The sequence below is a fragment of the Vipera ursinii genome (genome assembly GCF_947247035.1).
Source record: "Vipera ursinii genome assembly, chromosome: 13".
Taxonomy (NCBI): domain Eukaryota; kingdom Metazoa; phylum Chordata; class Lepidosauria; order Squamata; family Viperidae; genus Vipera; species Vipera ursinii.
In genome coordinates, this window is record NC_139526.1 from 18,101,987 (window position 1) to 18,122,599 (window position 20,613).

The window sequence follows — 20,613 nt, forward strand, 5'->3', positions numbered from 1 at the left end:
CAAGGCGTATGGGGGAGGGTGTGTGTGGAAGCCTACAGGGTTTAGGGTGCCCAGTTGGGGAAGGCTGTGCCCTTGAAACCCAGAGACTTAGCCAGGAGCAACTGATGCCCATAAGGAGACGTTTATTCACTCATGCTTAGAAGCTAACCCAACTCTGACGCAGAGAAAGAAAATGACATTAAATTATAACTCCACTTAAATTATAATGTCAAAAGAGGTGGTGGTCACCTGCCCAATAGAAGTTGGTCCGAGTAGAGAGGCCGATGTGTTGAATTCCCACCACTTCCATTTCAGGGTTTCCGGCCATGCCCCCCTTTTGGGGACTGGGGTTCCATCTCTGCCGTTGGGGATACCGGACGAGCAACGAGACCTGGGAGATGGTCAAAGCTATGCGGAATTTTCAGATCCCTCAGGTAAAAAGAGTAGCAACCTTCCACGAAGGGAGAGAAGATGAATTCAGCCTCTGATCCAGCCCTTCCTCCTGGAATGTACCTCCTCTCCTCGATCTGGGGGTGATGGCAACTGTAGTCCCATAAAATTGGATTACTGTGTCTCCTCTGTCCCCAGAAGGGACCTCAAATTCTCCCCGTGGCAAACGAGACCAAGTGGTTCTTCACGTTCTTCAGAGGAGCCATCTCCAAATGGGTTCATTCTGCACCAGCCAGCTTGGAGATGCTTCCCCTTCGTCCTCCCTCTTGTTCCTCTTGCAGGATGCCCAGTGGAATGACATCGATTACATGAACGGCTCTCGGGACTTCACCGTGGACTCCGAGAGGTTTGCCAGCCTTCCCCAGATGGTAGAAGACCTTCATAAGCATGGACAATCCTACGTGCTGATCCTGGTAAGAACTTTTCTTCTGTTCCTGCTTTGGTGGAAGGTGTGTTTGTAAGTCACAGGGGTTTCTCTTTCCAGCCGGTGTGTCTCTGCGCTGTGTATAAATATAAACCCACACCCAGAGAGAGACCGTCTTTTTAGGTGGTTAGAGCGAGCTGCAGCACTGCAGTTGGAATAGCTTCTACGCTAGAGGACTGTTAACAGCTTTGCTAACAAAACATGCACCTGGCTAAAGGTTCATCTACTTCAGAAGTTGGAAAGGACAACTCGCCATGGCTGAGTTCCCCACCCTCCCATCATCTTGCCCCAGCCAACTCCATGCGGATAACTCTTGAAAAGGACAAGTGAATGGTCCGTCTCTTGGGTTATCCTAAACCTGATCTAAACCTCAAACCTAAATCTAAACTTAAAGCAAGACAAATTCACTTGTCCCTCTCCTGAGTTATCCCGCATTGAACTGTCCCACGGTGAGTCGTCTCGCGGCGAGTTATCCTAGACCAGACATGTCAAACTTGCGATGTTACATCATGTTGTGCGACATATTGGAGCTTTTTCCCCACTGCCGGCAATGGGGTGGGTACGGTTTTGTCATGACGCATCTGGCCCATGGGCCGGCAGTTGGACACCCCTGTCCTAGACCTTTCCAAATTAGATCAAGTCTTCCCAGAACATAATCTGGAGCCAGAACAGAAATACTGCAGCTTCCAGGATGAAGGCTATTCTCTGTCCTTCTTCTGACAGTTCTATGAGTCCAGTTACGAACCTCGATGACCAGTCCCTTTTATAGGCTTATTTACAAAGCTGTTCGAATCAGCAAACACAATCTGTCATGGCTAAAGGATCCTTTGGAACCGGTCCTGGAACGCTGGCCTTAAAAATGTCTGTTCTCCAGAGGTGTGCTACTACTGTATGGACATTTCAGAGAATTATAGCTATACATCTGGAAGTTGCCCAGTCTGGGAAAATTGCTGTATAAAACAGCTGGTTCTCATGTTATTTTCTTTCAGGACCCCGGAATTAGCAGCACTCAGCCTCCTGGCTCTTACTGGCCTTACGACGAAGGTCTGAAGCGCGGCGTGTTCATCAATAACACCGAAGGGAAACCCCTGATTGGAGAGGTTAGCATCTGCTTTCGGTTAACCCACCTTGTTCAAAACAGCTGAGAGTTAATAAAAAGAACTCAGAAAGTTCCTGGAGGCATCAGAGATAAGGCGAAGTGTGAAATTGTCAGTTCCTGTTGCAGATGGACTTCGTAGTCCTCTGATTCTGATGTCTGCCTTTCTCTCTGTATTCCTACATACCTGGATTTCCTTGTAGGACATAAGAAAATTAAATCTTAAGTAAAGCTCAGAAGGATTTCTTATCTTTGTGTCCATGCTCCAAAACCACTTTCAGTCAAGCTGTTTTGAAGGTGTTGTCAACCTCATAAAACTACCCAGGAGAAAGTATTCTGTATGTGTTCTCGGAGTTTTGTCTCTGAAAGTATTTCTTTCCTCACAATTTCATTAAGAGCAGCGGCATCCAGCTTTGGCAACTTTAAGACTTCTGGACCCGAATTCCCCAGCCAGCCAGGCTGAAGTTTTTATGAATCTTACTACCAGATCTAGTATTATTTTTTTAAAATTTCATTTTCTCGCCAGGTCTGGCCCGGCTTCACTGCTTATCCTGACTTTACCAACCCAACCACTCATGAGTGGTGGCTAGAAAATCTGAAGCATCTTCATGCTCACGTTCCTTTCGATGGCCTTTGGCTCGTACGTTTCCTTCTTAACTTCTCTTGGTTTCTGTCTGGCAAGTCGTCAATGACTGCGAACTGGACGTTAGTAAAAATAGAAAATAGATATAATGCTGAGGGCTTCCGAGTACCAAGTCAGGAACTCCATTAGGAAGAGAAATCAGGTGGCTGTATGTGTATGTCTAGCAGCACATTTTCTGATTAACCCATTTCATTAAAATACATCAGTCTTTTTGAGCTGATGAATACATATTTTATTAGCAGCATCAGCTTTTGTGAGTTACAGCTTACTTCATCCAATGCAGTCATGTATTCAATGCTCCATGTAGCTCACAAAAGCTGATGTATTGTAAAAAAAATGCTAGCAAAGGTGTCACCAAACTTCTGAGTTTCGTTTTTGTTTTTTTTGCTAACATAGACTAACATGGCTCTCTATCTACAATTTGGGAGTGAGACTTTGAATTGAATTTTAATTCCACCCAAATTTGACCTTGAAGTCAGTTTTCTATAGGCTGGACCATCCAACTGTTAAGCTTAGAGCAGGGGTCTTCAAACTTGGCAACTTTTAAGACTTGTGGACTTCAACTCCCAGGGCTGGCTGAGAAATTCCAGGAGTTGAAGTCCACAAGTCTTAAAGTTGCCAAGTTTGAAGACCCCCAGCTTAGAGAATAGCTGACAGATTACTCCTGGTTATAGAAGGCTAGCGTAGCTTGTGTTCGGCAGCCAGACTTTGAATAGGTCTTCTTAACTCCATCTAGATCTCTTTGCTTTAGGACATGAATGAACCATCCAACTTTATTGATGGCTCAACAGAAAGTTGCCCCAAAGGAGACCTAGACAACCCACCTTACATGCCAGGTAACAAACGGGGTCACTTAAAATACGCCACAGCAAAGCTGGCACCAACCCTTTCACGAACTCCCACGCTACCTAAGCTGCTTCAGTAGATCTGCTAGTTGATGGGCTTTGTTTCCTGAGTTTTAGCACCACCCATGTGGGAGCCTGAAGCAGTTTTTGCAAATATAGTGCAGAGGTTGCCAGCAAAATCATTGCTGTGCATTTCCTAGATAACTTACCACAGACCAACCAGGGCTTTGGGATTCAAGGGAGCTTCTTCGGGAAGGTTCAAAAACTGCTCAAGGAAGATGGGATCACCAGCCCAAGGGTTATTTCAAAGCTCCCTGATCTTGTCCTTGCAAAGCAGGGGTGGGAATCTGTTGTTTTTTTTTAAGCTTGCAAAAGTCCACATCCCAGTTGGTGAAGGATGCTGGCAGCTGTAGTTCAGCAACACCTGAGAAGCTCAGGGCTCTTGATCTCGATTCTAGAGCATTGCTCGCCTCCCACAAAGGGAAGCCCACATGGGTCTGTATATCTGCGCAAGGATAAACGCCGGCCTTAGCATCCCCCAGGCTGGATTTGAGCGGACAGGACTTGCTGAGAAGACCCCTATGCCGGGTCTTTCTTCTCCCTGCCTGCCTTTCTCCGTCTCCATTAGGGATCCTGGGTGGTTCTCTTTCTGCCAAGACTATTTGCGCTTCGGCCAAGCAGAGCCTCTCCGTGCATTACAATCTCCACAACCTCTATGGGCTGATGGAAGCCAAGGCCACCTCAAGGTAGGCCAGGCCCCTTCAGGAATTGCTTTTTCGGAGGTGAGAGCAATAGAATATTTGCAGGTGCCTCCTCGTCCCACTCCTCCTCCTCCTCCTCCTCCTCCTCCTCCTCCTCCTCCTCCTCCTCCTCCTCCTCCTCTTTGCCATGCTGAAGGTTCATCAGCCTTGCAAATATGTCTATTATTCTTTACTAGGTTTGTTTTTTTTTAATTTCCTTGCAGGGCTCTTGTTGAAATCCGAGGGAGGAGACCGTTCATTATTTCACGCTCCACATTCCCAAGCCAGGGCAGATATTCGGGACACTGGCTGGGGGACAACCGGAGCGAATGGAAGGATATGTTCTGGTCCATTCCAGGTACCGCTCGGCTGCTTTTGGATGTATTTTGAATATCTGCTGCTCCTGTCATACACAGACCGTAAAAGACCTCATTATCTGTGTGTTTTTTATGAAGTCGATGTGAAGCTGCCCCATCATACACATGGCTGGAAGTGGGTTGCAAAACTTGTAAATGAGAAACTTATGGGTAATTTGCCAGCGCAGCAAAAGCCTTGGTGGAGCAGTGGGCTAATGCCTCCTTAAGTAACACCAGCTGCCTGCAATTAGTGCAGGTTCGAGTCCCACCAGGCTCAAGGTTGACTCAGCCTTCCATCCTTCCGAGGTATGTAAAATGAGGACCCAGATTGTTGGGGGCAATAAGCTGACTTTGTAATAATGCCGCTTGGGGGGCGGGGCGAAAGCCCTAATAAGCAGGCATATACATAGAATGAAGGCTGTTGCTAAGCACATTGATTTGTGATTCTTAGATTGTAAGCCACCCTGAGTCTTCAGAGAAGGGCGGGATATAAATGGGGATATATATATATATATATATCAGAGCTACTGCCACTCTGCATATTTCCATACCCATTTCAAGGCCCTTTATCTTTATCCTTTATCTTGGATTTTTACTAATAAATACCATGCTCACCAAAATGCCCGGGATATCTGTCCATAGTTAGGGCATCTCATTCTGGACTGCATCCAAGGTCAGACACACACACACACACACCCCGAGCACTCCAGTGACCACCTCCAGCTGCTGAAACCTGCCCTTCTGTAGCCAGAGGCTGGCCTCATTTTGCTCCTGTCCGAATCCCCAGGCATGCTGAGCTTCAGTCTCTTTGGAGTCCCACTGGTTGGGGCCGACATCTGTGGCTTCTCCAGCTCTACCTCAGAAGAGCTTTGTGTTCGCTGGATGCAGCTGGGGGCTTTCTATCCCTTTTCACGCAACCACAACACTGCACTTGAGAAGGTAAGTGAGGGGAGGCTGGGCTGGGGGTTTGTTTCCCTGCCTCTCACCTGTCTTTCCCCAGATCTCTTACTTTCCCCTCCCAATCCGTGCTAGAACAGGGAGGCTTGGCTTTGCCACCTCTTGTTCCTGAAAATCAGAGCACAGAATCGGAGCCGGACTTGAAGCAAGGAAGCCTTCCTTTCCGCGTGTGAAGGACTAATTATCTTCAGAAGAGGCCACTGTTGCGTCCCTGCATGGGTCTCTGACTTGAGAGTTCTCCCTAAGTATGTGGCGACTCGTGCAGAGAATTCTGAGAACCCTTTGACGGGGGGAAAAAAAGTCTGACTCTTCTTCCGAAGAGCTCCATTACACTGGACGTAGCTAAAGGCTGTTGCAATATAGCTCTCCTCCCCAAGCAAGATGAACCATGGTGGGATTATTAATTCTTTGTCGAAGACGTTAATGTCTCCTCGGAGTTACCTTTCACTCCTAAAAAACTCATGGGTGGCCATGTCGGCATTTCTGAGAGCAACGCAAAGTTACTGATGCCTTCTGGACTGCTCGTCCTTCCACTATGCCTGACGACCCCCACCCTTACAACCATTGCTCATGCTCTCCCTTCCCCTTTCAACAGGCTCAAGATCCCACGGCCTTTAGCCCAGCAGCCCGGACTGCCATGAAGGCCGCGCTGGAACTCCGTTACACCCTGCTGCCCCTGCTGTATTCCCTCTTCCATCGGGCTCATCTGCAAGGGGATACTGTCGCCCGCCCTCTGTTTTTTGAGTGAGTCCTTTGCTGCGTCTTGGATGAGCTGCGAGACAATCTGGCAGAGTATTTCAGAAACGGGGCACTTTGGAAGGAGTTTGGGAGCTGCCTTGAGGAAGAAGACCATTCGTAACGAACCCAGTCAACCTTCTCCTTGCGGGGTCTTCCTTTGGGGAAGTCTGCCGTCTTTTCTTCTTTTCAGGAAAATAGGTAGGATAGAGAAAATCAATATTCTTACCCAGATTCAAATGTGCTGTTTACAATCAGCTTAAAGTAGAGCTTGTGACTTCCGTTGTTTGCAGCTTGGGCTAGACTCTGACGTTAGGCTAGCCTTTCTTCTGTTGGTTTTTGGAAGGCTTCTCCAGGACCGTTCGGGGAGACCGCTGTCTCTCCTAGGTCCCTGGGACTTCCTTCCTTCGTTGCCACCTCTCTCGGGTGGCTTCTGGCCCATTTAGGGTCCCGAAACAGAGAGGAATTCAGCTGAAGGGCTCGGCATTCTGAATCCCTCAACTGCTTCACTGCTAAACAGGAACAGGAAGTCTGTTGACTGCCCGTGGCTGAGCCCTGCAGAAGAAGGTTCTTTGCTCATTTAGTTCATTCCCATGATGTAGTCTAGGTAAACAGGTCTCCAGACCTGGACAAGGCACTGTAGCTTACGTTTCAGAGCTAAGTTCTGGCTTTGGGTGAAGTTCTTCCTAGCTTTGGATCTTGCCCCTGAGTGAGGTCCACTGAGAATATTTTTCAAGGAGCCTTGGATGGCTGTAGGTCTTCTTAACGCGAGACAGACGGCGTTGCAATGGTTTGTTCCTTGTGGTAGGTTCCCAAAGGACGAGGCCACCTACACGTTAGACAAGCAGTTTCTTTGGGGCCGAGTCCTGTTGGTGACACCCGTCCTGGAACCTGGTGCAGACTCAGTGATTGGTTACTTCCCCAAAGGCGTTTGGTACGATTACTACACGGTAAGGGCCCAGCTCCTGAGCTCCTGTCATGGTCCCCCTTCTTTGGAGTCCAGGAGAACCCCGTTTCTGAGACTCCCAGGCGACCCTCCTCCTCCAAGGGATTGATGCCCACCTGAGGGCTTTTCCTTGTCCTCTTCAGGGCTCGTCGGTGAACAGCAGCGGGGAAAGCTTGAAAATGGCTGCCCCTCTGGATCACATCAATGTCCATCTGAGAGAGGGCACCATCCTGCCAACTCAGGTGAGACCAGAAGAGGCTCTTATTCACCCTTCACTGCCCCCCTCCCCCCACAATTTTGGATAAGCTTCTGGGGGCCGAGGCTTCTCCAGGCAAGGGTGCATGTAAGCAGCCGATCATCTCCCCCTCCGTTGGACCCCAAAGCTTGGCCTTAAAAGAAGATCTGCTTTCTGCCTCACTTCGGGTCTTAAATGTCAGTTGTTAGGTCAGGAACAATGGCTTCTCAGCCCAGGCCTTTCCCACAACAGCTTAGAACAGCGTTTCTCAACTTTGGCCACTTTTCAGATGGTGGACTTCAACTCCCAGGATTGGCCATCCCCAACCTCCTCAACTCAGAAGGTTAAAATAGAGACCTGGGAAATAATGGGCAGGGAAGAAAGAGTAGCTTCTTCCTCATCAGTCCTGAGTTGAAAATTTTTTGGGGGGTGGGGGTGGGGTTTCATCGTGTCACAGTCTCTACTAGCAAAATGCCCCCGCTGGGCTATAAGCAGAGGGGAAAGACGCGGTGGCACAGTTGAAAACCTCTTACTCAGAGCGTCCCAAGTGACATCCTCTCCCTCCCTCCGCTGATGTGTCTCAGAAACCCGGAGGCAGCACTTGGCTGACGCGCCAGAACCCGCTGACCCTGATCGCAGCCTTATCCCAGACCGCCAACGCCTGGGGAGACCTTTACTGGGATGACGGCGACAGCCTGGACACCTTTGAAAAGGGCGACTATTCCTACCTGGTGTTCAACATCACCCAGGTGAGAAAGTCCACCTGCCAGCTGTGCGGAAGAGGGAGCCTCGTCTGCTCGGTTCTCCTTCCTGGCTCTGCCCAAGAAGGGAAGTTTTTGGGATGGCTCTTGCTAGAGGGACTGATGGGTTTCTCCTGGACACCTAAAGCATGAACTTTCTCTCTTGCTTTGAATCACAACCGACCGCTGAAACCTCCCTCTTAAAAGAGCTGCACAGAGGCTGCTTTGTAAAAGTTGTGGGGGCGCAGCATTTCACGCGGTTTAAGTCGGGGGGGTTATTATTATTATTATTAATTTTATTTGTATACCGCCCTTCTCCCGAAGGACTCAGGGCGGTGAACAGGGCAGTACATGTTAAAAGACAAAATACAAAAATTAAAAGAGATTAAACAAAATGCCCACAACTCTTACAATAAGTTAAAACACATTAAAAAGTAGGTTAAAACACATTAATAAAACCCAACCCCATCCCATCAGGCCAGGCCAGCTTGTTCGAAGAGGTAAGTTGAAGAGGTTGTAGAGCTTTTGGCCCTCCAGATGACCCATTTCTGTCCAGCATGAAACAGTGGACATTTTTAAAGGGCAACATCAACCAGAATTGGATCCTCCCACTGCAGACCTGCCAGGGGTGCAATCCTGTCAGCTTCTAAACTCGCTGACAAAATTCAGTGTTTCAGGGGAAAACCGATCCACACGTCTTTATAACTGCAGGTTAGCAGTGATGGAAAAGATTGTTGTGGCAGCCATTTATCACCCATCTTTGTTTAGGGAACCTGAGCTCTCCTCCTTCTTCTCCTTCTTCTTCTTCCAGAACACTTTCACCTCCACCGTCCTGCATTCCAGTACCGAAGCCACCCAGCTCACAGTGGATAAACTCAGCGTCTACGGAGTCCGGGAAGAGCCGAAAACGGTCACCGTCGGTGGCAAAAACTGGCCCTTCACTTATTTGAGCAATCAGGTAATTGGCCAGTTGGTTATTCAGACCACGGGTCTCCAAACCGGGCAACTTTAGCCCTTGTGGACTTCAACCCCCAGAATTGCTCAGCCAGCAGGGATTAAAACTCAGCCTATCTGGTCCTTGCTACATGCAAAGTGACCCAAGCTGCTTTATTAGTAGATAATCTTTAGGAGCGACTTACGTCTGTTTCCTTAAACTCACAACTGGGCTAAATATCTATGGAGATTCTCAGTCATCCGGATCATAGTTTATCCCAAAGATGCTTTTTCAGAGAAAAACAAGGAAATCCAGTTGCCTCGTGGTAAAGCATCTTTGAGATCAAAACTGGGCTGTTTTTAATCTTTCAGAAGCAGTGTCCAGTATTTCTTAGCAATGTCGCACACGAAGGGATGCTACAATTCTTCAAATATCCCATTTAAATATTCTCCAGCTATTGTTAGGTTTGTTATTTTTATTGTGTTGCTTCTTGCTTCATTCCGGTTTCTTACCTGATGCATTTTTAAAGCACATTTTATACTTAGACACGGGGTAGGTTTACCCTAGTAGAAAGGTAGAGTTTGGAAACGCCAGGAATGAAAACAACTTTGTAAAACAACGGTGCCGCCCACTCACTTGGCAATCTTTTTTGCAACCGTCCCCAAAGGTACTCCAGGTGAGCAACCTGCAGCTTCCTCTCAGCCGGGGCTTCTCTGTACGATGGCAGTGAGGCCGGGAGAATTTCCTCTGCACCAGTTGCATGACGAACACCGCCAGGAGGAGGCGGAGCTGCTGCTTGTGGGGAACCTCAGCCTGGGATCCTCACGTACCTCCGTGGCCGTGCCTCCCCAGCTGAGCCCTGCCGGGGCCTCCTCGCATCTTCTTGGGAAAGGCCCTCCTGCCTTCTCTTCTGCAGCTTCTGCTCCATGCTTTTGGGCACAGATCTCTCCCATCGTCTTCTGTGTTTCTCTCCGCCGCATGTTGCCAAACATCCCCCACTCCGCAAGTGGCGCTTTGCAGTTGTGCTGGAAAAAGGGGAACGTTGACTCAAAGTCACTGGAATTGAGTTCCTGACGAGTTGTTGGCATTTTGGCTAGCCGGCTGGGATTTACTGAGATTCCCTCCACTGCTCTGTGAACGTGGACTGTGGGCACGCCGAGCATGCTCAATTCATCCTCCGGACTCTGCAGTTTAATATCCTTGGTTATTAAGGCGGACGGGGGAGCAATTTCTCCATCAAAGTCTGCGGAGCGTATCTGCCAGATTGTTCTGAATGAGAAGCGTCAGTGATCTCTCCCAGTTGTAGCTTAGAGGGGATGGTTGAATGTATGGTCAGGCAGCCTTTTGCAGAAAATGTAGAACCTCTGAGGAGAAGATTAAATTCTTATAGACTCCGTTTCTTGTCCGGAGGCCCTGCTGTCTGCCAGTGAGGGAAACCAAGGTTTGTAGATGGAGAGAGGATTCAGAAATGTGTATACATGTGTTCCATTCTCTCATACTGGCCTAAGTCTCCGTTTCGATCCTGGAAACATCCTGAATTTGAGTTTCCCTATCTTCTAACTTCAGTATCAAAATATTTTGATAGCAGTGTTGGTAAAATCCACAATGGTGAAGGGTGATATTTCACCCTGTAACAAATTGCTTCAGTCTCGTAAATTAACTCTTGCACCAAGAACTGAGCCTAAACCCCCAGCTCTTATTATTTATTTATTTATTTATTTATTTATTTATTCGGTTTATATACCGCCCTATTCCCAAAGGACTCAGGGCGGTTTACAAGGCAAAATTTAAAAACAATCCAATATAAAATTAAAATAAATTAAAATAAATTAAATTAAGTCTAGCCACAAAAATTAAATCACAATTTAAAAACATTAAACCCCTCAGTCCAGACCAGATAGCTCAAAGAGCCAGGTTTTTAGGTCCCGGCGAAATGAACGAAGGTCGGGGGCAGTCCGGAGTTCCATTGGCAGTTGATTCCATAGGGCAGGCGCGCCCGCCGAGAACGCCCTCCCCCTGGGGATCGCCCGTCGGCAGTCCTTGACCGGCGGTACCCTGAGGAGGCCCTCCCTGTGGGAGCACGCAGGACGATGGGTAATTGATGCTGGCAGCAGGTGCTCCCTTAGATAATCCGGGCCCATGCCATTTAGGGCTTTATAGGTCATCACCAGCACCTTGAATCTCACCCGGAGGGCAACTGGAAGCCAATGCATCTCGCGGAGAAGAGGTGTTACATGGGAGTATCGGGAGACTCCCATTACAACTCGCGCGGCTGCATTCTGCACCAGTTGAAGCCTCTGAGTGGTCCTCAGGGGCACTCCTTGAATATCTCTACAGTTAGATGGCCAGGTCATGGATGCCTTGGTTGCTTGACCAAGTTTGCAACCTTACCAAGGGTAATTTTTCAATATTCTGTTGGAGGAACTTTCTGCTTTTAAATCTTGAGAGTCAGGAGGGTTTGCTGCACAATCATTGCCAATGGGGCTGGTTTAACTCTTCCGCCAGGCTAATGTGAGAGTTTGGACCGTATTTCTCAGCTTTGCCGCCTGAATTAAGCAAGGCGCTTTCCCCCTGCCCTGTACTCACCCTCAGAATGAAAGTCTATACTGTGCTAAAATGCACAGATTTCTACTTTGGAAAATCCAGCTTGCACTATTTTTCCACCCACAGTTTTCCCAACTGCTGGGGTTTCCTGACTTTTGTTTTCCCTCTAGAACAAAGCAGGGAGGTTTCCTCTTTGCCTGGCTTGTCCAAAATACCGAGCCGTGCCCAAGTGCCACAGCAGCTTTGTAGTGCTACTGCCAGTAAAACCATGATAGGGATAGCTAAGCCTATTTCTGGAGTGCCCGCTTTCTGTGAAGTCAGCCCTGGCACCAGCAAAGGGTTTATGGGCCACCGCCGTAAAGTTGTCCAGATGTTCTCATTTTTGCGACATTTTATTTTTACCAGAATGGCAGGTAGCAAGAAAAAAACACAAATACAGCGTATAGCAGTGCTGATTAAATACGACACCTTTAAGACACGTGGACTTCGACTCCACAACGCTGGCTGGGGAAATCTGGGAGTTCATGTCCACGTGTCTTAAAGTTGTCAGGTTTCCCCTACACTGCTATACATCAACATCTGCTGTGCAGTTTTGTGGGGAAAAGGAGAAGTGAGCTTTATCCCTTTGTTTTATTTTTTGGAATACCTAACAGATTTTTAAACTCTGCTTTATACTTTTCCCCAAGTTTCTGTACCAAGAGTGAAATAAAATACAATGTCATGTGTTCGTGCTCTGTGGTGTGGCTGCTTCACAACCAAACCCATCCCTCTAGTCATGGCAGGTGAAGATGGGCTCCTTTCCAGGCGCAGAGGGTTCGCAGCACTGCCTTTCCTCCAATTCCGCGACTCCAAAATGCCCACTACCAATTGAACATGCATTCTGACATTTGCCACAAAAGCTTCCAGGTTCTTTAAGAGTTGTGATGGCGCAGTGGTTAGAATGCAGGATTGCAGACTAACTCTGCCCACTGCCAAGAGTTCGATCCTGACCAGCTCAAGGTCGACACAGCCTTCCATCCTTCCGAGGTCAGTAAAACAAGGACTCCAATTGTTCTGGGCAACATGCTGACTCTGTAAACCATTTAGAGCAGGCATGTCAAACTGCCGGGCTGCGGGCCGGGTACGTCACACCGAAACCGCGCCCACCCCATTGCTGTCAATGGGGAAAACGTCTCAATACGTCACTCGACGTCATGAGTTTGACATGCCTGACTTGGAGCTGAAAAGCACTATGAACTGGTATCTAAGGTTTAAGTGCTTTGCTCTTCCTTCCTTCCTTCCTTCCTTCCTTCCTTCCTTCCTTCCTTCCTTCCTTCCTTCCCTCCCTCCCTCCCATGGTGTGCAGTGGTTAGAATGCAGCCCTGCAGGCTGACTCTGCCCACTGCCAGGAGTTCAGTTCGGACTGATTCAAAGGGCTGTGGTCCTCGCCAGGTTAGTGCTACCTTTAGAGATGCGGTTACCCCTTTCGGCCGCGCGGGGCCGCTGTGCCCATCCTTTCCCTCCACAGGCACTAAGATTTCCGCTCCGACTCGGCTCTGTGGAGGAGGCTGCAGTCCCACCTCCTGTCCTAGAGGGGCCGCTTCCGGGTCAACGAGCAGGACTTCCGGTTTCCTTTCCATCTCGGCTGGCAGCGGGGGAGAAACCGGCAGCTCTGCTGACTGTTGGGGGAGGGGAGGTGGGGGAGTCCGCGCCCCCTCCCATCCGGGGACCCCCAAAACCCCCTCGGGGGGGGCTGGCCCGCCCTCGCAGGATGAACCGGCCGAAGCCCGCGGCCGCGCGCCGCCCCAGCGCCGTCGCCAAGCCCTCCGGTGAGGGAGGGGCCTGCTTTAGTTGGGGGGGGTCCTCCATGGACCCCGTGTGGGTGTGCGTGTGTGTGTGTGTGTGTGTTCTGCAAGAGAGTTGCTGAGGGTTTTCTGTGTCCCCAGAAGACGCGTGTCAGGGGCACGTGTGGAACCGCAGAGGGGAGGTGGTGGTCTCCAGTGTGGGGGAGGGGGGAGGGCTAGGAGGACGAGCTGCACCCAAGACCCCCGTCAGGTCGAAGGAACCGGAGTCCAGGCCAGAGGAAGCCTTCGAGACGAGACCCTCCCTTCCTCTGAGGGAAGCTCCTTCAGACGGGCCAACTTCTCTTAATGTCTGTTTTATAATAATAATAATAATAATAATAATAATAATAATAATAATAATAATAATAATAATAATAATAATAATAATAATAATAATAATAATAATAATATAATAAGCAAAAAACACCTTACCCGGAACTGCCTAATACTCAGATGTTACCTTAACAGTTCTTAGGTTCTTGGTTAGGACTTGAACTGTTAAGTTTTTACTAGCCCTACACTGTGAATCAAATTAAAGATTAAATCTTTAGTAGTAGTAGTAGTAGTAGTAGTAGTAATAAATAGGCCTGACCTGACCTGCTTAGCTTTGGATTCTTGGGCTGGCCTACCGCACAGGGCTGATGTTCCTCCTCCCCTCTGCCCCGCGGCAAAGAGAGGGAGGCTTTCTTGGCTGGCCAGTCTCTGGATGGTAGAACGGCTACAGATACTCCTCGACTTACAACAGTTCGTTTACTCACTGCTCCCAAGTTACAGCGGCACTGAAAAAAGTGACTGAGGGCCGTTTTAAAACCGTTGCAGCATCCCCGCTGGTCACATGATCAAAATTCGGATGCTCGGTGATTACATTTATGACAAGCCCAGTGTCTCCGGATCACGTGATCCCCTTTTGCGACCTTCTGACAAGCAAAGTCAGTGGGGAAACCAGATTCACTTAACAACTGTGTTCCTAACTTAACAATTGGGGCAATTCACAGCTGTGGCAAGAAAGGGTCGTAATATGGGGGGGAAAAAGTCACTTAACAAATGTCTCATTTGGCACCAGAAATTTGGGGCTCAGTTGTGGTCGTAAGTCAAGGACTAGCTGTACTTTTATTTATTTATCTATTAAGAAAATTAATATGACCGCCCTTCTCCAACTCATGGTGACTCCAGGCAGCCTACAGAAATAGGCCCCTATATACAAAAGCCCCCATGCCTCCATCAAACCAACCGCATGATGGGCTCCGTGTCCCCCTGGAGTCCTCGGCCTCAATGGCCGAGCCGTGTCTTCAGTGCCCAAGTTATTTACATGGGGATTTCTCTGGGTCTTTTCTTTCAGAAGGAAGCGTCCTGGGGCTCCCCACGGCCTTACCTGATGTTCTTTTTCTTCCCTCTTCCTGCCTTAGGCCACCCTCCTCCGGGAGACTTCATCGCTTTGGGCTCCAAGGGCCAGGTGGGAGAATCCAAGACAGCCGCCACCTTGCTCAAGCCGACATCATCCGGCTTGCCCTCCGAGCGGAAGCGCGAGGCGGCGTCCTCCGCCTTGTCCAGCACCTCCGGACTGGCCAAGCGCCCCAAACTTTCCTCCACACCCCCTCTCAGTGCTCTGGGACGCTTGGCTGAGGCCGCCGTGGCTGAGAAGCGAGCCATTTCGCCTTCCATCAAAGAGCCATCGGTCATTCCTATTGAAGGTGAAGTCTACGGGGGGGGCAGGATTTCCCTCTTTCCAAATTGTGGGGACGGGGATTTATCAGTGCAAATGTATTTTACCAGGCAGGTATTTAATGCTTTTGTAATCTTTGAGATGCCTTTGACTAAGTGGAGTAAGAAAAGGGCACATTGTAATTCCTTAAAACATCCAGCTGTGCCTGGGTAGTTTAGTGGGAGTTTGGACTGCCAAACAGCTGCTGTGATTTCCTTTTGCTTACAGTGGCCCCCAACGCTCTGCTGGATGAGATTGAGGCTGCCGAAGCCGAAGGCAATGATGACCGCATCGAAGGGGTGTTGTGCGGAGCTGTGAAACAGCTGAAAATGAACCGGGCCAAGCCTGACATCACCCTCTACCTGACCTTGATGTACCTGGCGAAAATCAAGCCAAATATCTTCGCCACCGAAGGAGTGATTGAGGTGAGGGGCAGGCAGGACCAGAATAATAGTGTTGGAAGGGACCTTGGAGGTCTTCTAGTCCAACCCCCTGCTCAAGCAGGAAACTCTATGCCATTCCAGAAAAATGGCCGTCCAGTCTCTCCTTGAAAACCTCCAGTGTTGGAGCACCTACAACTTCCGGAGGCAAGCCCCTCCACCGATTAATTGTTCCCACCGTCAGGAAATTCCTCCTTTAATTCCAGGTTGCTTCTCTCCTTGATTAGATTCCATCCATTGCTTCTTGTCCTGCCTTCAGGCACTTTGGAGAAGAAGTGGACCCCCCTTCTTTGTGCCCCCCCACCTCGCTCAAGGTTTCTTATCTCTGAGCCCCACCCAGATTCTTAAAAAGCAGAAATTCAATTTACCCCTATCAGTTCAAGCGTGGCCCAACTCTGCTTAACTGTCCAGGGCCATTCTTAAAGTTTCTCCAGCAGGACTGGCGTTCCGACTGCTTTTTCCACACACACCCCTCGTGCTCAGGAACCTTTTGCTTCCCCAGGCGCTGTGCAGCCTTCTCCGCCGAGATGCCTCCATCAACTTCAAAGCCAAAGGGAACAGCCTGGTGTCTGTCTTGGCCTGTAACCTTCTCATGGCGGCTTACGAGGAAGATGAAAACTGGCCTGAGATTTTTGTCAAGGTGGGCTGACTTGAGGGTAGGGGGAGCTTTGCTGGCCTGAGGAATTGGAAGTCCACAAGTCTTAAAAGTAGCCAAGGTTGGAGACCCTTCCCTTAGGGTTGAGGAACACTTCAGGGAAGAGATGACGGTCTCTCCCCCCTCTCTAGGTTTACATGGAGGATTCGCTGGGGGAGCGGATCTGGGTGGACAGCCCCCACTGCAAGACCTTTGTGGAAAACATTCAGACGGCTTTCGGCACAAAGATGCCCCCTAAGAGTATTTTGTCACATGGAGAGGTTGGACGCGGTGGAGGGGACCTCAGTGCTGGTAAGGGGACTCCTTGGGAGTCGATAAAAGATGGGAAAGGAAAGGAATCCGTCGGATTGGAGGATTTGACAGTATTGGGGGGACGCCGAGGTGCTTAACCCTTTGCTACAGATGATTAAATCCATGCAACCTTAAACTGCGGTTAATAAGAAGCAGGGACAAATCCTTTTAGGGGCCTACAGTTGTCCCGGCAGAGAGTGGGTGGGCGGGGGTTCAAGGCCAAGGTTGAAGATAATACTTTTCCCTGTGAACCACGGATAGTTGTGACCTTTGAAGGTGGACTGCGATTCTCTGGGATGACTGTTGTTTGTGACTTTCTAGGAAACAGCCCACATCCTTCCGTTCCAGAGGAAGAAGACAGTCAGAGCGAGCTGCTGATTGCTGAGGACAAAATGAGTCCTGAGCAAGAGGCCCACCTGATGCCCAGGTAGCAGCTTCCTCTCTGCTATTTGTCTTCCTGTTTCCTCAGGAAAGTTACACACAGGGGTTAAAAATGTTGTCAGGTTGAGACACTCCAACCTGGAGCACTTCCTGTCTCGGGGACAAGGGACATTTCAGTCTTAGCTTTGTACATGACCTTTTGGGAACCTTGTTCTTAAAAAAACAGGCTTCCCCAACGCTACCTTCTTTACCTAAGTAGATCACTTCTCCTGCCGTGAGGGAATGCTGTTTTTCTCTTAGTCCCAGCGCTGTCAGAGCAGGGGTGGTGCGGCTGAAGCAGAAAAGAACAAAGACGGCTGGATTCAAGTCTGCTTCTCAGTCGTGGAAGATCACGGGGTGCCTTTGAGCCAGTCCCTTACTGTCAACCCAGTCTAGGATTGTTGTTGTAGAGAAAAATTGGGGGAGAGGGATCTGTGGGTTTGGAAGCAGTTAAAAAAAAACACCCAGTTATCTCAACATTTTAAGAACAATTCTGGGCCTCTTGTGAGAATTGAGTGCCTTTTTCCTTCAGATAAACATAGCTGAATTTGCCTTTTGAGTTGTGCTCCAAGAATTATTTCTCCTTTTCCATTTTGATGTATTGACGGGCCAACCCTGAATCCTGGACTAAGGTGCAGTCGCTTCCTAATAGCACCAGGTAACTTTTACAAAATTGCCCCTCTTTTGGCCCAGGTATGACGACCTAGCGGAGAGCGTGGAGGAATACGTCCTGGACATGTTGCGGGACCAGCTCAACAGGCGCCAGCCAATGGATAGCGTCTCTCGGAATCTCTTGCGCCTGCTGACCGCTACCTGCGGCTACAAAGAGATCCGGCAGATGGCTGTGCAGAGACTGGAAATGTGGCTGCAGAACCCCAAGGTAGGGCCTTCTCCTACCTTGGGGTAGGAGATCAGGTGGGATGGAGTGAATTCTGATCGGACTGGCCTATAGGTGAAGTAGACGGGAACTCACCACCTGTTGTGTTCTGGCTGATTCTGGACTTGGTTCGGGAAATTAACAGGCATAGCTTGGCCTGGGAGTGGGTCCTGGCTGTACCTTGATTGCTTTGCACCTGGCAATTTCTAATTAGAGAATCCACCACAGATTCCGAAACCCACTCTGGAGTTTGGTGGGAGGTTGGCCGCTCAAGATCCTTCGTCTTGAAGATGACACAATTTTGGAACAGTGTGCACTTCATTTAGGCACTGCCCAACTTTTGTCATTGGAGGGCGGAAAATGTTGGAGGAGAGGAGAGGTCCGTGCTTAGGGGTGCACTGCATGAAATGTACAGGTTTAATAAATTTCACAATTCAAGAGCCAATGGGGAATCAGGTGATGGAAAGACCTCTTGATGTGATCTCGTGTTCCTGAGATCCCAGAAAGTTGTTGCCACTCAGAAAAAAGATGCTGAGTGGAATGGGCCAATAGTTGAAGGGTTTGTGATGAAGGATCTAGCGTGGCTTTCTCCATCGTACCCGTCTGGTGTTTGTCGCAGGGCCCGTGTATCCCTCTGAAATTCCTCCTCTTTACAGCTCACTCGACCAGCCCAGGACTTACTCATGTCTGTCTGCATGAACTGCAGCACCCACAGCTCCGAGGATGTGGAAGTGGTCTCCAACCTCATCAAGATCCGCCTGAAGCCCAAAGTCCTCCTCAATCACTACATGCTCTGCGTGAGGTAGGCAGACACAAATGGGGGGAGTGGGGGGCGGGAATCATTGAAGGAACGATCCAGACAAGGCCAAAGCAGCTCTAATGGGCGGTGATGGAGAACCACATCCGGGGCCTCTGAGCCAAGGGTATCCAATCTCGGAGAACTTGGAAGACCTGCAAACCTGTGGAGTTCAGCTCCCAGAATTCCCCAGCCAGTTGCCAAGATTGGACAGCCCTGCAGTTGGAAGTGCATCTTCCATCAGGCAGCTGGCTGGGATTGGGGTGAGAAGTCTCCCCTCTTTTAAGTTCGGTGCTTCTTCCAGGGAGCTGCTGAACGCTCACCGGGACAACTTGGGCACGGTGGTGAAATCGGTGATTTTCAACGAACTGTCCAATGCGAGGAACCCCAACAATATGCAGATCCTGTATACGGTCCTTCAGCACAGCCCGGAGCTAGCGCCCAAGGTACGCCGGACGTCCAGCCCCAGATTCAAGCGAGTGCCAAGAGAGCGAAGCCAAGGAAGAGACAGTCCCGTCTGCTTCCCCTTCCTTGCTTCCAACGCCCAACGTTTCTGGGGTTTTGTGCTGCCCCAATCTCACTTGACTGCTCCATCTGGGCAGAACCTGCGGAGGGACGAGCTGCGTTCCCACTCCGTTGAGTTTTGTAATAACGCAGGGCCGCTGTTCTTGTGAGGAAGGGGCAGGCTTGTCCCTCTGGAGGACTTGCCAGTCTGTGTCATCAAGAGATCTATGGTTTCTGTAAGAAAGCCCTTTTGAAAGCTCTTCTGGATGACATTCGTTGCTCGACCTTCACTGTATTTGAAAATCAGCTTGGTTGGTCTGGCTTTTTGTCCTACCACTGATTGTCATGAAGTGTTTACCTCTCCTCTCCTCTCCTCTTCCCCTCTCCCTCTCCCTCTCCCCTCCTCCCCACCCCTCTCCACTTCTTCTTTCTTCCCTCCTCTCCCTCTCCCCTCCTCTCCTCCCTTCCCCTCTCCACTTCTTTCTTCCCTCCTCTCCCTCTCCTCTCCTCTCCCTCTCCCTCTCCTCTCCTCCCCACCCCTCTCCACTTCTTTCTTTCTTCCCTCCTCTCCCTCTCCCCTCCCCTCCTCCCTTCCCCTCTCCACATCTTCTTTCTTCCCTCCTCTCCCTCTCCCCTCCTCTCCTCTCCCTCTGCCCTCCTCCCCACCCCTCCCCACTTCTTCTTTCTTCCCTCCTCTCCCTCTCCCTTCCTCTCCTCCCTTCCCCTCTCCACATCTTCTTTCTTCCCTCCTCTCCCTCTCCCCTCCTCTCCTCTCCCTCCCCTCCTCCCCACCCCTCTCCACTTCTTTCTTCCCTCCTCTCCCTCTCCCCTCCTCTCCTCCCTTCCCCTCTCCACTTCTTCTTTCTTCCCTCTTCATCCCTCTCCTCTCCGCTTCTCATTTCTTCTCTGCCCACACCTCCCCTCCCCTCTCCTTTCCCCTCCCCTCTCCTCCCCTCAGTTCCTGGCGATGGTCTTCCAAGATTTACTGACCAACAAAGAGGACTATCTGAGAGCATCCCGGGCTCTCTTGCGGGAGATCATCAAGCAGACCAAGCACGAGATCAACTTCCAGGCCTTCTGCCTGGGACTCATGCAGGAGCGGAAGGAGCCGCAATACGCCGAAATGGAGTTCAAGGTGAGGACCCGACATGGCCCTAAGCCGAGGACTTTGTATATTCACGTCCCACAATAGCGCCCCCTACTGTTTTCCTTTCGGGGCTCCACGGGTGTTTTAGCGCTCTCCCCTGGCTCTTTTAGGACCGGTTTGTCATCCACATCACAGACCTGCTGGCCATCTCCATGATGCTCAGCATCACCGCCCAGGTGAAAGAAGCCGGCGTGGCCTGGGACAAAGGCGAGAAGAAAAGTAAGATTTTGCTTGGTAGTTTGGCTGGGCATGGAGACCAAGGGGAGTCCCGAATCCTCGCCGATGGCTGGACCTGGGGAATGGAGGGCTCTGGGTGGGAGATGACGACTGATTT

General features: G+C 49.9%; 2 protein-coding genes across 9 annotated transcripts in view; both read left to right on the plus strand.

The window, feature by feature from the left end:
* Positions 1 to 12,349, plus strand: part of LOC310646444 (lysosomal alpha-glucosidase-like) — a 23,689-nt gene extending 11,340 nt beyond the window's left edge. For all 6 annotated transcript variants that reach the window (XM_083372914.1, XM_083372910.1, XM_083372911.1 and 3 more), the window contains exons 7-20: positions 295 to 413; positions 711 to 842; positions 1,843 to 1,953; positions 2,476 to 2,589; positions 3,344 to 3,428; positions 4,066 to 4,183; positions 4,402 to 4,535; positions 5,321 to 5,472; positions 6,086 to 6,234; positions 7,034 to 7,175; positions 7,315 to 7,413; positions 7,991 to 8,155; positions 8,958 to 9,104; positions 9,748 to 12,349. In XM_083372914.1, coding sequence (XP_083229040.1) covers positions 295 to 413; positions 711 to 842; positions 1,843 to 1,953; positions 2,476 to 2,589; positions 3,344 to 3,428; positions 4,066 to 4,183; positions 4,402 to 4,535; positions 5,321 to 5,472; positions 6,086 to 6,234; positions 7,034 to 7,175; positions 7,315 to 7,413; positions 7,991 to 8,155; positions 8,958 to 9,104; positions 9,748 to 9,810 — 1,730 coding nt within the window. In that variant the 3' untranslated portion in view covers positions 9,811 to 12,349. The remainder of the gene's footprint in view (positions 1 to 294; positions 414 to 710; positions 843 to 1,842; positions 1,954 to 2,475; positions 2,590 to 3,343; positions 3,429 to 4,065; positions 4,184 to 4,401; positions 4,536 to 5,320; positions 5,473 to 6,085; positions 6,235 to 7,033; positions 7,176 to 7,314; positions 7,414 to 7,990; positions 8,156 to 8,957; positions 9,105 to 9,747) is intronic.
* An 893-nt stretch (positions 12,350 to 13,242) lies between these two features.
* INTS1 (integrator complex subunit 1) overlaps positions 13,243 to 20,613 on the plus strand; it is a 28,889-nt gene continuing 21,518 nt past the window's right edge. For 2 of the 3 annotated variants that reach the window (XR_014493696.1, XM_083372918.1), the window contains exons 1-11: positions 13,243 to 13,432; positions 14,854 to 15,138; positions 15,378 to 15,574; positions 16,092 to 16,229; positions 16,376 to 16,535; positions 16,857 to 16,962; positions 17,649 to 17,835; positions 18,489 to 18,634; positions 18,933 to 19,074; positions 20,091 to 20,267; positions 20,390 to 20,498. Coding sequence is in view for 2 of the 3 variants with exons in the window: in XM_083372918.1 (XP_083229044.1) it covers positions 13,375 to 13,432; positions 14,854 to 15,138; positions 15,378 to 15,574; positions 16,092 to 16,229; positions 16,376 to 16,535; positions 16,857 to 16,962; positions 17,649 to 17,835; positions 18,489 to 18,634; positions 18,933 to 19,074; positions 20,091 to 20,267; positions 20,390 to 20,498 (1,705 nt within the window). In the remaining variant the exon portion in view is untranslated. The remainder of the gene's footprint in view (positions 13,433 to 14,853; positions 15,139 to 15,377; positions 15,575 to 16,091; positions 16,230 to 16,375; positions 16,536 to 16,856; positions 16,963 to 17,648; positions 17,836 to 18,488; positions 18,635 to 18,932; positions 19,075 to 20,090; positions 20,268 to 20,389; positions 20,499 to 20,613) is intronic. The other variant, XM_083372919.1, reaches the window with a different exon arrangement.